This window comes from Drosophila hydei, unplaced genomic scaffold, assembly GCF_003285905.1.
Source record: "Drosophila hydei strain 15085-1641.00,03,60 unplaced genomic scaffold, DhydRS2 tig00000060-arrow-pilon, whole genome shotgun sequence".
NCBI classification, from domain to species: Eukaryota; Metazoa; Arthropoda; class Insecta; order Diptera; family Drosophilidae; genus Drosophila; species Drosophila hydei.
Genome location: NW_022045656.1, coordinates 5,360,396 through 5,375,571, shown reverse-complemented (window position 1 = coordinate 5,375,571; position 15,176 = coordinate 5,360,396). Strand labels below are relative to the sequence as shown.

The 15,176-nt window shown below is 39.8% G+C and overlaps 1 protein-coding gene and 1 non-coding gene across 2 annotated transcripts; one reads left to right on the top strand and one right to left on the bottom strand.

The window, feature by feature from the left end:
- Window positions 1-1,289: 1,289 nt before the first annotated feature.
- Trnad-guc lies at window positions 1,290-1,361 on the top strand. Its single transcript has one exon. It is a non-coding gene; the product is annotated as a tRNA-Asp (tRNA).
- A 1,502-nt stretch (window positions 1,362-2,863) lies between these two features.
- Window positions 2,864-5,469, bottom strand: LOC111594605 (odorant receptor 56a). Its single transcript, XM_023307975.2, has 6 exons — window positions 5,163-5,469; window positions 4,186-4,616; window positions 3,905-4,120; window positions 3,738-3,839; window positions 2,979-3,131; window positions 2,864-2,920 (listed from the first exon to the last, which is right to left on the bottom strand). The coding sequence occupies exons 1-6, from the start codon at window positions 5,467-5,469 to the stop codon at window positions 2,864-2,866; spliced, it is 1,266 nt and encodes a 421-aa protein (XP_023163743.1).
- Between the last annotated feature and the right edge of the window lie 9,707 nt (window positions 5,470-15,176).

Below are 15,176 nucleotides of genomic sequence, written 5' to 3'. Positions count from 1 at the left end.
TTTTTTTTTTTGTTACTTAGGGTTGTGGAGGCAGTATGTGACTGATTTATGAACTTTGCATGCAGTTTGCAGACATTCCACAGATAAACAAATGTTGATTTCTAAAAAATATAAATGTATATATATATAAATATAAAAATATCAAAATAAATATATAATATAATATATAGATATATAATTTTATTGTTAGATATATAAATATATTTTGTTTTGGAAATTTTCTATTTTTATTTATATTTTTATTTGTTGAAATTTTATTTTAAGGACTTTAATATAATATAATCTTAATATATTTTTTTAAATTTTCTAACAAAATATATATGTAATATATACATAAATAAAATGCATAATATGTAAATAGTATTGATAGATTTTTGCTATAAATAAAAGTCATAATAGACAAATTATTTTTATTTAATTTAATTATTTTATTATATCGTAGCATAAAATTGTATTTTTATTTTAATTTTTATTTTTAATTTTATTTTTTGTATTTGAACAATTTCAATACTAAACACTTATTTTAAGAATTATGTTATATTATATTAATAATTATGTTTTTTTTTATATTTAACTCTAGATCAATTTAGTTTATTTTATTTACTAAATAAAAGTAATTCTTGCAATTAGTTTTTATGTAAGAGTACAATTCACATATTTTGAAGTATTTTTTTTTCGGTTTCACAAAGCTACATTTTTTAAATGTATGCATTCTAGACATTGCTTAATATGCATATATGTGCATAGCAGAACTGCAATTTTATCAGTCAAATATATATTTTGTTCCGCCCAGCACTCAGTTGCTCTTGTACTCCAAAAAATGTTGGCTTGCGATGATAAATATTCATTACATGTGTGCAAATTCGTGTTCAAAGGCAAGCAATTTTAATTTTTATTCTTTTGCAAAACTGAAAAATAGGGTGACTAATGGCCCTCTGCTTAAGAGTTGGCTGGCGGTCCAAAGAGGGTTGAATGCACATACATGTGTAGTATGCGTATCTAGGGGGAGTTGTATGCATGACATTCATTGTGTTTAATGAACATCCATTACTCCGTGCGTTATGTAATGTCATAAATAATCGCAAAACGTGCAGCGCAGCGAAAACCATAAAAAATTTGCCAATATTGCTAAAAATAGTCCGCAACAGATGGCAACAATTGGACACGAGCAAGTGCTTTGCAGTCTATTCATAGATTCTGATTGTGTTACGCATCAAATATGGTGAATGTGTTAGCCTACAGCGTAGCATTCGGCAGAAAACAAAGTTTTCGTCAATCGTTTCCAACAATCCTCGATAGTATAGTGGTTAGTATCCCCGCCTGTCACGCGGGAGACCGGGGTTCAATTCCCCGTCGGGGAGAGATTGTAAAATTCTTTTTATTTTATTTTTTTAAATTATATTGTTTTTATAAAATGTTAAAATGTATGAATATAAATAAATATAATTTTTTTCTATATACTTTTAATTAAAACATCATTATTAATTCATATCTCAATTGCAAGCGGAAGGCACTACCTACAACAACTTACCATAGGGGTGTTTTGGATGTATAATGGTTGCAAGCCTCTTAAATGTTACTTTAAGCTTAACAATTTTTATAGTTATAAAAGTCTACTTAAATACAATTAATATTCATATATCATATATGGCTGCTACGTTTTTACATGTTACGCGCTAAATGTCTACAAAGTCTAACGGCATTTACGCTTGGGACTCGGGTTCGAACCCCGTTGCAACAATTATTTTGGTTTTACAAACTATATTCTTATTTATATGTTTTATAGTATTTTAAAAACAATAATTATCATCTTATTTTAAATAAAATTGATATATATATATATATATATATATATATATATAGTTCCATAACTAAAAAGCATGTGCTTTATGTGTCTTTGTTTCCATTCTAATTTATGTTGTTTTGTTTCCACATCAACAGCTCACTCTTCAGAGATGCGTATCTGAGCTGTGTGTAGAGCAACCCTTTTTTGTCTGTTGCTTGTTAGTAGTAGTTAGTTGGCACCCCATGTGCACCCTTACCCTTAGTGCAGGGATACCTGCCATGGCTTGAACCCATTAATACTCATTAGTATCTGCATTTTTTCTCTGGGTGCTGGCAGCGAGACACACTTCAGTGTGTTGTGTGTTCGCCTTTATCAGCCATTTAGCCACTTTGTGTATATAATCCCCGGGACGCGCAACAACCGCAAACAATATGCGTGTTTATTATTGTTTGTTGGTTTGGCTCTCTGACTGTTGTTTTGAGTGCGGTTCCTTTTGTCTATACTCTTAATATTATTAAAAAATACACCCAAGGGTACAACAATTCGGTTGATTCGGTTAGTTTTTTTTGCCTTGGTGGTGGTTGCTTGACGGACCGTTTTCCAATATTACGCAGACCAGACGCATAAATTCGGTGACTGGAGAAACCCCCCAGACAATTAGAACTAAAGCAGCTAACATTGGGTGGGTGGGTGTTTGGCCGGTTGGCTGGCTGCTTGTCATGTGCATACTTACATTGAAGTAAAAACTGCAAAAATCGTTTGCTATATATATGTCTACGATATACCTATATACAGTTTAACAATAAAACACACACAATGCGCCTGACATTCGCTTCGAGAGACGCAACTCAAAAGTGATAAATGATGTTGCTTGTTACTGCCATTGGCTTTTGAGTAGCAGGCATCACGTTTATTTGCGCTGTAAAATGTTTTAGCATTTTGCCAACTCGTCTATCAACTCGTTTTTGTTCTCCCTTGCAAATGAATTGCAAGCCATGTTAACTGTCATGTTAGCCAAACGACGCGCTGACAAGCGCAACGGCATTTGATTAGCGAACAGCGAGTGGCAAAGAAAATCTAATACAAATGCGCACTACGCAACAAATTGAAATAGCTGTACGCGCCACGCATAATCTGCAGATGGAATGAAAAAGTTCGTTAAGCAATCATTGAATTATTTAGCCAGACTTACATCGAGAAAGGTTTTCAGATTCAATTCGACCAGCAGCGCGCGCATCTTCAACGGCCTCTGAGCGTGCATCATCATTAGCAGCAGCATCCGCTGTACAGGCAGGCCAAACTTGTACCAGTCGCCGGCATAGAAGGCAAAGCACAATTCATTCTGCTGCACTTCCCAAAAGGTTAAATATCGCCAATGTCAGGTCAATTGGTTGGGCAAAAAATAAAAAAAAAACGATTTGGAATGAAAGAACATGGAAATTGTTAGCTATTCATTAAAGGTTGACAAGAACAAAGGAAAGGAAAAACATTTTGAAAATTGTCTAAGGGTTTCGGCATAATAACTCCTGGATAACTCAACTCTGCTATTGCTTCGTACTTTTAATTGTTATCTTAATTTCAATAGCATTTACAATCGAGTTACAAAATTATTTTCTTGTCAGACAGATTTGGTTTTGATTTATGCCCAAAAGTATTCTACAAAATAAAATAAGAAAATTATCTAAAAATAAATCTAAAAATGTTTCTCATATATAAAAAAACTCAAATTATTATTTTAAAATATAAAATAAAAGATTTAAAACAAAAATTAAAAACGTTTCAATAATAAAAACGGATACATAAAATAAGTAAGAAATTAAATATGTTTTTTTATAAGATTGGTAATAAATAAATAAATAAATTTTTTTAAAATCATATATATATACATATATTATTAATAGATATTTGACATGCCAAAATAATAATAAATTTTGTTTGTTTGTCAACCTACACCTTCAACTATTAAAGTCGCATGCCAATGATATATCCACAAGATTGCAGCCATGACAAACAAATAGAGGAACATAAACGAATAATCCATGTTGCTAGGCTCCTGCAGAGAGGAGAAACTCGAAAAATAAAGTAAGTAAAGCAGGAAGAGTTTCGCTCAAGACTTACGCCCACAGTAAGAGCAAAGAACAGAAAGCAGATGAGCACAGAAAATATGATGAAGTCGGCCATGACAGGTATGCGAATGAGATGCTCGATTTGCTGAACGAAATCACGTATCTTCAGCTGCTCCTGGACAAAGTATTTGCAGAGCTGCAGCTGCCAATGGATGCGTTCATTCGCACCCAAATGATGTTGCAAGAGATTCGGCTCGAAGCGTCTAATCTGCAAAGTAGATGAAGCAAATTAGGCCTTGTTGTTGAGATACTATATAATATATATATACTTACATCCATGGCCAATACTCGTTTGTTGAGTATCTGCAGCTTGAGCGTCACATACTTCATGAGGCAAGCGATGAACGTGTGCCACAATGGAATTGTGGTAATGCCCAGGGCAAGGGCATACCAAGCACCCAAATACCCCATGACGAAATGATCGTACAGCTCGCCAAAAGGGAAGAGTTTGAAAATCAAAATGGGCTGTGCCTCGCCCCGTCGCACTGCGGCCATGTTGAAAACGGTCTTTGGCAAAAAGATGGTGCGATAAATGCAATCCAAATAGGCCATCATACCAGCCACCACCGATGGCACCCAGAGCAAAAGCGTTATAGTCCTCACGTAGCGTTGAGTGGCATGCAACAAATCCAATTCCTGAGCATCCGATTCTAGTATCAAGTGCTGCAGATCCTCATGAGCAGTGCGCAGCATCGTGATGACACCTAGTTGGGGTAGAGGAATAAAAGGGTTTTAGAAGAGGTATTTCAGGAATATCTCGATAAAAGATGACACAGAAAGAGACTTAAGATAGAGGGAGATAACTCTAAGAGATCGTTGGAGACATTCTGAAAAGCGATATATTCAAGAAGGAGCATTCCGTGGAAGAGAGATGCCACAGTAAGACTTGTAGTTGCAATTCTTAAGAGAAATGAAATGATTGGAACTGAACTTAACTGAAATAATAAAGAGCCACACTTAACACAGAGGCCTAAAAGAGATCTATGACATAATAAAGAAGCCTTAGGAAAATCCCTAAGAGACAGATATATTCAAGAAGGAGGATGCCGTGGAAGAGAGATGCCTCAGTAAGACTTGTAGTTGCAATTCCTAAGAGAAATGAAATGAATGGAACTGAACTTAACTGAAATAATAAAGAGCCATACTTAACACAGAGGCCTAAAAGAGATCTATAACATAATAAAGAAGCCTTAGGAAAATCCCCAAGAGACAGATTATTGAGAGAGATCCCAAGGCACGACCTTACTTACGCTCTCGCTGCACATACGCATTTAGTGTCGCTATGGAGACAGCGAAATACTGCACCGCAGTTGCCCAGCTGGTGGCGCCATCGTTGATGCTCTCGTAGCCACGGGATAAGAAGAGGCGCAGCAGCATCAGCGCACAGCTCAGCCAAATGGAGGCCGTGAAGATCGTGCAGCGGAGCAGCGCGAGCCACGGATGACGCTGCTCAATGGACGCCACATAGCCATACCAGCGAAAGCAGCGCAAATGCAGGCGAAAAAGGGGATTATCGAAGCTGTCCGTCGACAGTTGCAGCTCCTTCACCTTGTACATTTTGACTGTGAAAACTTATGGCATAATTTGTGCGTTTTATAGCCTCGCACTTGGCTGTTTGCTAAGTGGACTGCAATTTGCATAACTAAGGTGCTGAAAATTGCATAGTAGATAATTGTCATTTAATAGCTGCTATTTAACTGTATTTCGGTTGACAGCTGCTACAGTTCTCCTCATGGCACATGTGGCAAAACATGCTATTATCGCATTTACATTTCGAACTTAACTTTAAGTTTAAATATCATTAAACTTTAATGTGCTTCTTAGAGAAAATACATAATATGTGAGCATTGATTATAAATTATTCACAGTTGAATAAAAGACAATAATAAGTGCTCTAGTTAGGAGTGCCCGACTAGCAGTTACCCTGAACTACACTTAAAGGTATTTTGCTATAGATATATGCATTTTATACTCATCCCTTAAACTGGCCTGCAACAGTTTTCTCATGTTTTCGGGTTCAATTTAAAATTGTTTTTATTAAATAATTCCAGATTGCTTCAAAATAAGAAGCTCGCAAGCTTCTGATTGATTTAGCTAAATGAAAATTAAGGCAAATGTTCTGTAGAACAGTCTAGCTATATCAATTTAGTAATGAGCTAGAGTGCTATTTTGGAAGCGTCCGACTAGTAGATGCCTTGCGAAGAGCTGCTAATTCAATCATTTTAAGCCTCTCTTTAACGCTTCAAAAAAGAAATCACATTATCGATTTTTACCGATAATAATAAAATGGGCTGAATAATCGTATGATATACAGAAATATATATATCAAATCGTAGATTTTGTGATTTACGTGATACCTGCCTTAATACGGATGGACAGACGGGCAGTCAGACATGGCTAGATCAACTGGGCTCTCTTACTGAACAAGAATATACATACTTTATGGGATCTGCCACGTCTTCATCTGGCAGTTACATACATATTAAAAATCCAACCATTCTCTGAATTCTCATTTTCAAAGCCTTTGCGAATTTGGACTGTTTATTTTTATAAGCTCGAAAATTTGTTAATTTAATAATAATTAATTATTTCATAATTTAATTCTACTTGTAATGAATTATTGTCTAACGTGTAAGCCAAACATTTATTAAATGAAATTTTTATAATGCAATCGAGACATATTTCTATTAAATTTGTATTAAACAATATTCTAAAAGAATAAAATCTTCTTTCAACCGTAACCTGCGATATATAAGCCTTTTTTTTTTTGCAAATTGTAGAGATTAAATTTCAGCCTCTCACAGCTACTTCCTTGCGCAATTACTAGCGACTTGAAAGTGCATTCCTTTCATTGAAATTATATATTTATTATACTTTTCAGGCAATACCCCAATTACTTTGCTTAGTTTTGACTAGCTTATAAACTTGCATGTCCCTTAGTCGAATGCTTCTTTGCTATAAAAAAGAAAAAAAAAAAAAAATAAACAAAATAGAAAACACTGTGAAAAACATGTCACACACAAAAAACAAGCCCGAGCCCCAAAGGCAATGCTCACGAGTGGAAAAAGAAGGGGGCAAAGTTCATGAAGTTGAAATTTCACTAACGAAATTTAACACGCATGCAGATGCTGTGCACTAAAACCATTTGACATTAGACTTTTGTTTAGATATACTTCAGTTAGTTCTTCGCTCGGCAGCAGCATGTGGACAAAGTTTGTGCCCAAAAAGGTGCCAGCGAGCGTAACATGCAAATCTAATTTCCCCCAAGTTAAGAACAACAATTTCCAGAGGACAGAATATTTTGAGAGGTTGCCCAAAGTATTGACAGTTGAAACTAGAATGTTATGAGATAGAGATATGCAGTAACAAATTGTAGTTAATTTAATGAGCTAATAAATCAGTTTTCAATTTATTTTATTCGTTTTTATTCAGCTACTAGAAAGTATTTTGGCTTTCAGCTAATCAGTGAAATTTAGCTTAGTATAAATTATATGTTTTCCAGTCCTGTGGTGACTGAAAGTTAGGTTGAGAGGCGACTGTGCCTCTTATTGCTGGCCTCGGGCTCAGACAATGAAATAAGCCATTTAACGAGCAAATGACGGAGTGAATATTTATTTAAGCGGTTTACTGGAAGAACGCTTTTTAACCCTGCTTTTAATTGTTCTTTTTTGAATAATCGAAACAGTTAATTTTATTGGTTTTTCTTATTATATTCACTATTTTTAGTTTTACTTATATGACACCAATTTTTAGCATGTCCTATCAGTACGAGTTAAAACACGAGACTGATCTATATTTTTACAAATCATAGCCTCACCGGCGTAAGTAGAGTTGCCCTTGCCAGGGCTGTTCCTTAACTTGTCTAGCACCCGATAATAAGTGTTGAATAATACCTTACATTAAGTGTTATAAGCTAACTAAGTGTTATAAGTTAACTACCCCCCCCTCAAGTGTAAGGTCGTCCTCGACCGACCCAATTCCAGCGACGACTCCTCGCAAGTGCTTCGCGGACTTCTTTGCGTCGATGATCCACCAAAGAGTGAAGCCAATGCAGATTAAAGCACAGCATATGGCTCCTCTTTCGGAGTGCCGTACAACGACACATCATCAAAGTGCACCATTTCGGTTCCTTGGTCGCATATTAGCAGCGGTGACCAGCGAGTCGGTGCAGGTGTTCTCGAATGAAATCCGCAAGTCGTTCTCATTCACATTCAATACGGAGCAGTATGAGCAGCGTACTGATTCTTCGCTATCGCCGTTCAGCAGGCGCTTACTAAGCTTGCTCTTGCGCCTACGTATGTGGCGTCTGTTGAAGCTGTTGGTGCACGACGTGGACGTGGGCCTTGGCATCGGATGATGCATACCAAAGTTGTGCAGCTGCAGCGACTTGAGTGTGGCTGGCGCCGTCGATGACTGGCCGTGCACGTGCCCGTGATGGCCGTGATGACTGTGTCCCACCACTCCAGCGATGCTATGAGCCGTTACTGGACGAGTGATGTGTGTAGTCTGTCGGCGCGCTCAGCTGGCGATTGAATTCGGCCTTGCGGCGCGTCAAGTCCGTCAGGCAGTATTTGTTCAGATGGCCGTTGCTGGAGACAGGGCTCTTGGGCGATGATGCCAGATGCTGCGTATAGGCCGAAGGAGTTGCTGCTCACGCTTAGCTTATTGCCGGCGTTGTGCAGCAGATTGTTACAGTTCTTGCCGCTGATCTTGGCCGACTTTTGCCCGTCGTCGGTATCGTGTTGCTGCTGCTGCTAGCCGCCCTGTACTCCTTGTCGTCGCTCTCGCTGCGCACCGATGCTCGATACGCAGGAAATGTCTTCGTCTTGCTCTTCAGAGAGCCGTTCAGCAGTAGCTGCTGTTGCCGTGCGGCAACTGCCGACAATGCCGGCAGCTGCAGTTGACGTGACGCCGCTGCCGATGAGGATGAGGATGAGCCGGCAGCCGTGGCAGGTGTCGACAGAGATGGGCAGCGGTTGGAGCAACCTGTGGCTGTGAAACTTCTTGAATTAATGCAGTTGGCGGTGTTTTGGGGATTTCTTGACTTGGTTCTAGTATGGATGAAGAGTCGCTTGGCTCTGCCGCCGCGAAGAGTTCGTTAGTTGTTGCTGGCTGATGAGCTTCTACTGTTGGTGGTGGTGCCGTGAACAAGGGGGTTTCCTCAACGATTCCGCTTGTAGATTTGCATGCTGTGGTTCTGGCTTAGCATCCAACTATGGGGCGAATAGAGCTGTTGCTGGTTCTTGTGGACGACAGGATAAATCGTAATTTTTCTGCAGGCTTTTTTAATTTTTGGGAATTTGGTTATAAAATGTATAGTGTTGATGGATTCCTCTAGCCAAATTGATTTTAAATCTGAGGAGTCCAAAATGTTTGGGCTAACAATGAGCCTTCGCGAGAGTAATAGCAAGCATTAAACTTTGCAACTCCATCGTCCGCATTCTGTTTCTGGACAGTGTTTCAGTGTTTCAAATAAATAAATCAATAAAATCAATTTGTGAGTTTTGGCTATCCCGAGAACTCCACTGACAGCAAATGTTAACTGGTTAAGTTGGTCTTGAACCTCAGTGTTTACTTCTATCCGTCTACTGTTGGCATTCATTAGTCGCATTTCAGTGGACCTAGTCTGCTCTAAATCACCAGCATCGGGTGTACCCGCCACCAAAATGTTTTATAAAAACTATGCCAAGTGGCTAAAGGTAAATAGAAAACTATATCTAACTTATTCGAAATTGCCTAGCGGCTTAAAAAAAAGGTGTAATAAAAAAAAACAAGGGAGTCATCTTAGGTTGTCCTTGTGGACCACCCTTCCTTTAATGAGGACCTCGGTCCCCAGGTCTGCTTCCACGGCCTTCTCGACACATAAAGGTGTGAGTTTGTTTCCGAGCCGTCGGTTGGACTTGACCAAAACCTTGTCACCAACATCGAAGACTCTATTCTGCCGCTTTGCGTTCTCCCTAGCTCTGAGCGTCGTCTGAGCGTTTCTGATCTTTTCTTCTATCTTCTCTTGTGGCTCATCAGAGTGCGCCTGAACCACATCAACTGGTCTCTGGTCGATGACCGAATGGATCGACTTATTGTATTCGGTTGTGGCCAGTAAAATGACTTCTACGGTGTCATTTATGCCTTTGTCGATCTTTAGGCATCTGGCTAGCTCTAACAGAGTGCTGTGAAAGCGCTCAACCTGTCCATTCGATATGCTATGCAATGGTGGTGCATTTGAAATGCTGACCCCATAGTTGTTTGTGAGCATAGTCATGATGGTCTCTGAATTCAATGACGGTTCATTGTCACAGTAAATGGATCTGGCTTTTGGAAAAAAATTCATAAGTTGCATTACGGCTGGCTTCAGATCCACAATGGTTCTTGAAGCGACCGGTTGGACGATAGCAAACTTAGAGAACTTGTCGATGCAAGTGAGAAAGTATTTCTTGTCAGTGGAGAAAATGTCTATGTGTAACATCTCTCCTACATGTGAGGGGATCGGTGTCTCTCCAAGCTCTTGTTTTTTGGGGTGTCTATCATACTTAGCCCTAGCACATGTTTTGCAGTTTTGTACTATTTCCTTGGCAATTTTTGCCATCCGTGGAAAGTAGTACTCCGAGAGTACCTGCTTAACATTTTCCTGTGCAGACCTATGGGCCCTATTATGCTCGACTGTGAGGATTTCCCTTCCTTCTCCAACCGCAAATATGTCCACTACGCGATTTTTGCAATGCCAGAACTTTGTGGCTGGGTATCTTCGCACTAATGCATCTTGTATCATTGCAAGCGTGTGTAAATTACAGTGGAGAGCATTTACGCATTTGGGTGAGACTACATCTTCGAGCTCGTCTAGCAGCGATTCGACGCATGTATAGCTGATCAAGTAGCGTTTCTTATTTCCAAAAAGAATAAAACTTCGTTTTAAGGGGAAACGCGCCTCTTCTAGCACTATCTGGTTTTGAAAACAGTTCAAGGGTTTGTCTGTCGTCTCAATGGTGTTGGTGAGAGATACCTCACTGTGGATCGTTGCAGCGCAGGACTCAATTTCTTGCTCATTTATAGCGTTGAGCTGCTGTCTTGACAAGGCATCCGCAACCAGATTGTCCTTGCCAGGTTTATAGAAGATACGTGCATTAGACTCGTCAATGCGCGCTTTCCACCTTTTGATTTTCGCATTTGGATTAGATTCCGAAACTGCGAAGGTCAAGGGTTGATGGTCAGTGAAGATATTAATGTCTTTCACCCCATACAAATAGTGCCTTAATTTGGCAAGTGACCATACAATGGCCAATAACTCTCTCTCATTGGTTGCATAGTTAACCTCACTGTCCTTCAATGTTCTTGAAATCATTGTTATAGGACGACCCTCTTGAGACAAAACTGCACCTATGCCGTGAGCCGAAGCATCGGTCGTTAGATCGAATGGCTTCTTAAAATCGGGGTACCTGAGCATTACATTCTCGGATGACAAAATATCGCGCAACTTCTGAAATGCCCTCTGCTGCACTTCAGAGAATTGAACCTTTATATTTCTGGACCTATGCTTACTGACTGTTCCATTTTCACCCTTCAGGATATTCGAGATGGGTCTTGCTATTGCGGCGAAGTCCCTAATGAAACATCTGTAATAACTTGCGAGGCCTAGAAATGATCTAACCTCGAACAGCGTTTTTGGTTCTGGATACTCCTGTATTGCCCTAACCTTTTCAGGATCCGTCGTGGTGCCAGTGCTGGTGACTACGAAACCAAGAAAGTTCACGCTTTTCTTAAAAAAACGTGACTTTTCGACGGAGACCCTCATGTTTGCTTCGTGTAAGCTTTTTAGGACCCAATCCACGTGTTTAATGTGGGATTCCTCATCTTCTGAAAAGATGATTACGTCATCGACATAAACATAGCAAAATTTGCCAATCTGCTCTCGCAGTATGTCGTCGATGGTTCTTTGAAAGATGCTTGCTGCATTCTTTAATCCAAAGGGGAGTCTTTTGAACTCGTATTTCCCCCCGTTCACAGAGAAAGAGGTTTTTTCACGGTCGCGTTCAGCGAGTATGATCTGGTGATAACCAGACTTGAGGTCTAATGTTGAAAAGAATTTGGCTCTCCCCAAATTCCCCAATATCATTGATATATTTGGCATAGGGTATTTGTCCGGCACGGTTTTTTCGTTAAGTTTACGAAAGTCCATTACCAACCTCATTTTCCTATTGCCCGCTTCATCAGTGCCCTTCTTGTCTACTACCCATATTGGGTTATTGTAGGGAGAGACGGACTTTTGAATTATATCATTCTTTAGTAGATCTTTGATTTCTTTATTAACGAAATCAGCCGCTCCCATTGGATATGGGTAAAGCTTGGCATAGATCGGTTGCTCGTCTGTAGTCCTAATGGTAGCCACGACTGATGTGTTATACGGCAACGCCTCGTCTGGGTCTGCAAAGGCCTTTTGTCTGGTCTTCAGCATTTTCAAAAAAGAACTTCTAACTAATGGGGATGCGTCTGCACAGTCTACATTTGTGAAATTTACATTTTTGCATTTGTGGAAGGTGATTGGTTCGACCTCCGTGCCCCACTTAAGTTGTCCTGAAGCTAAACAAAGCGAAGCAGATGCCTGCTTTAGCAGGTCAAGGCCTATAATCCCATCAAAGGTTGATAAGTCCGGCAGAATAAAAAAAGTTGCTTTTAACCCAAACATTGAAACAAAGCATTTGTGTGTAATTTGTGTCTCGCCGTGAATGGAGTGAATTTTGAAGGGGGACTCTACCGAGCGGACGCCTTTCAACCCTTTATGTGGCCGAATGAAATTCTTGGCCGCGCCCGTGTCTATGAGGAATTGCATGTGAGTCCCTCCTACTCTTCGTCTGATGACGGGTAGAAGGGATTTACTCCTAAAAAATTAAGGGCATCAGAGTTATAACTAGTAACGTCATTGGTTTGTGCCGCTGCGCTGGAGGCAGCATCAGCACACACCTCTGCCCCCTGTCCCGCGCCTTGCGTGACGTGATTCAACCTTTGCTGCTTTCTCAGACCGCCTGTGCGGTCAGATGCGGGGTGCTTCTTGTTCGCGTAAGCAAGGGCCTGAGTGGGCTGCATTACCCTTGAAAAGGAAGGATCGACCTCCATGGGCACTGGTGCGCCATTATTGTTGTGCTGCCTGGTGCTTCGTGGGTCAGTCCGAAATGGGGCCCTGTTTTGCTTGCTAAAGTGCGGATTCTTTGTACCGCTAGCTTGTCTTTCGGCTTGATGCGAATACCTCTCATATTGGTGACCCTGCGCTTTTGCATGCGGCTTGCGCTCTTTGTCTTCAAGACTTTTTGCAAAATTAGCCGCGAATGAGTACCTTTCGTGATTCGACTCGACCTCTTGCGCGAGAGCTAGCGCTGAAGGCAGATCTCTGGGCTTTGCTGCAAAGAGCACATCTGTTAGACTGCGCTTGAGACCCGATATGAACACACGCAACGCATCGTCGCGGAATTTTTCACATAGGCCCTTTGCTAAAGCCGGCTCATATGACATATTAACTTTGTTTGTGAGAAGAGCGAGTTTCTTCTCTACTTCATCATAATATTGAAGCAGGGACAGGCCACCTTGCCTCAAGGTACTTAATTCTTGTTCAATGACATGAATTGGTCTCTTATCACTGTATGTGAAATCTAGGCGATTTATTATCGCATCAAAATTCAGCACAGTACCAAATGAGGCTAGCACCGCGTCTGCGGGGCCCCTAATCTTGCTTCTTATGATGATGACGGCCTGATAATGACGAGAACTGCCATTATACGGTCTGAAGATCTCGTAAGTGGCTAATGCTGCCTGCCTCCAAGATACATACGATTCCTGTACCCCTGCAAACTCAGGTAAGCATTTGACGGCATCTAGTGGCTCGTCACAGTGAATATCGTTCCTAATTCCTATAGCAGCATACGCTACTACTTGTGGGGCGGCAACGTTTGCTACCGCTATTTGTTCAGCTAACTCATTAATTCGTTGAGTTAATACATGTTCCCTCTGCTGGTTTACAGCGGCCTGTTCGGCTAAAGCTTTGCTAGTAGCCGTCCTTATTATTTCCGTAAGCTGATCTGCATCCATTCTACCTGATGGTGGGGGAACTACACAGTCGGAATCTGAGTCGCTAGACTGCCTGCGAGGGTTTCTATATTGGTTGAACCGAGACATGCGCAGGTCAGTGGTCGCGAAAAATAAAACGGGCCGTCAGAAGATGGGTCGAATTACGTCACAGCTCTGAACTACGAGAACTGCATGCACAACTTCAGACACACAGAAAGTAACACAATGTAATTTTATTGACGATCTGAATGATCAATTGCTGCCACTAAAATTCCCAAAGTAGTCACTCTCACTTGGTTCTGATCATTAATTTTTTTTTTTTTTTTTTTTACATGCAATTGCAATATAAAATACTCGCTAGTCCTAGGTATTTTTTTATAAAATAAATTTTAACACTTTTTGTGTTTGAAGAAAAATTTTGGCTAGAGTATCCACTTACAAGATTCAACTAACACAAAACAAAAAAAAAAAAATCCCTTTATAAGATCTGTCAATTGCAGCTCCCGCGCTGCTGTCTTAATTGTTGTTGGTTGTGGAGTCCGCCCCACGTTGGGCGCCAATTATATGTTTTCCAGTCCTGTGGTGACTGAAAGTTAGGTTGAGAGGCGACTGTGCCTCTTATTGCTGGCCTCGGGCTCAGACAATGAAATAAGCCATTTAACGAGCAAATGACGGAGTGAATATTTATTTAAGCGGTTTACTGGAAGAACGCTTTTTAACCCTGCTTTTAATTGTTCTTTTTTGAATAATCGAAACAGTTAATTTTATTGGTTTTTCTTATTATATTCACTATTTTTAGTTTTACTTATATGACACCAATTTTTAGCATGTCCTATCAGTACGAGTTAAAACACGAGACTGATCTATATTTTTACAAATCATAGCCTCACCGGCGTAAGTAGAGTTGCCCTTGCCAGGGCTGTTCCTTAACTTGTCTAGCACCCGATAATAAGTGTTGAATAATACCTTACATTAAGTGTTATAAGCTAACTAAGTGTTATAAGTTAACTTATATTTTAAATGGAATTTTTGTGACAATAAATACTTAGGAATGTTGAAGTCTGGATTAGGTGATTCAACCAAACCCTTAACCTATCTGCTTTAACACGGTTTGTGTACTAGAGCCGGAGATAAATAAAGAAATAATGAAATAAGTTGAAATCTATTTTGTAAGAAATTTTATTGAATAGAAATTGCTGATTGAAAATACATCA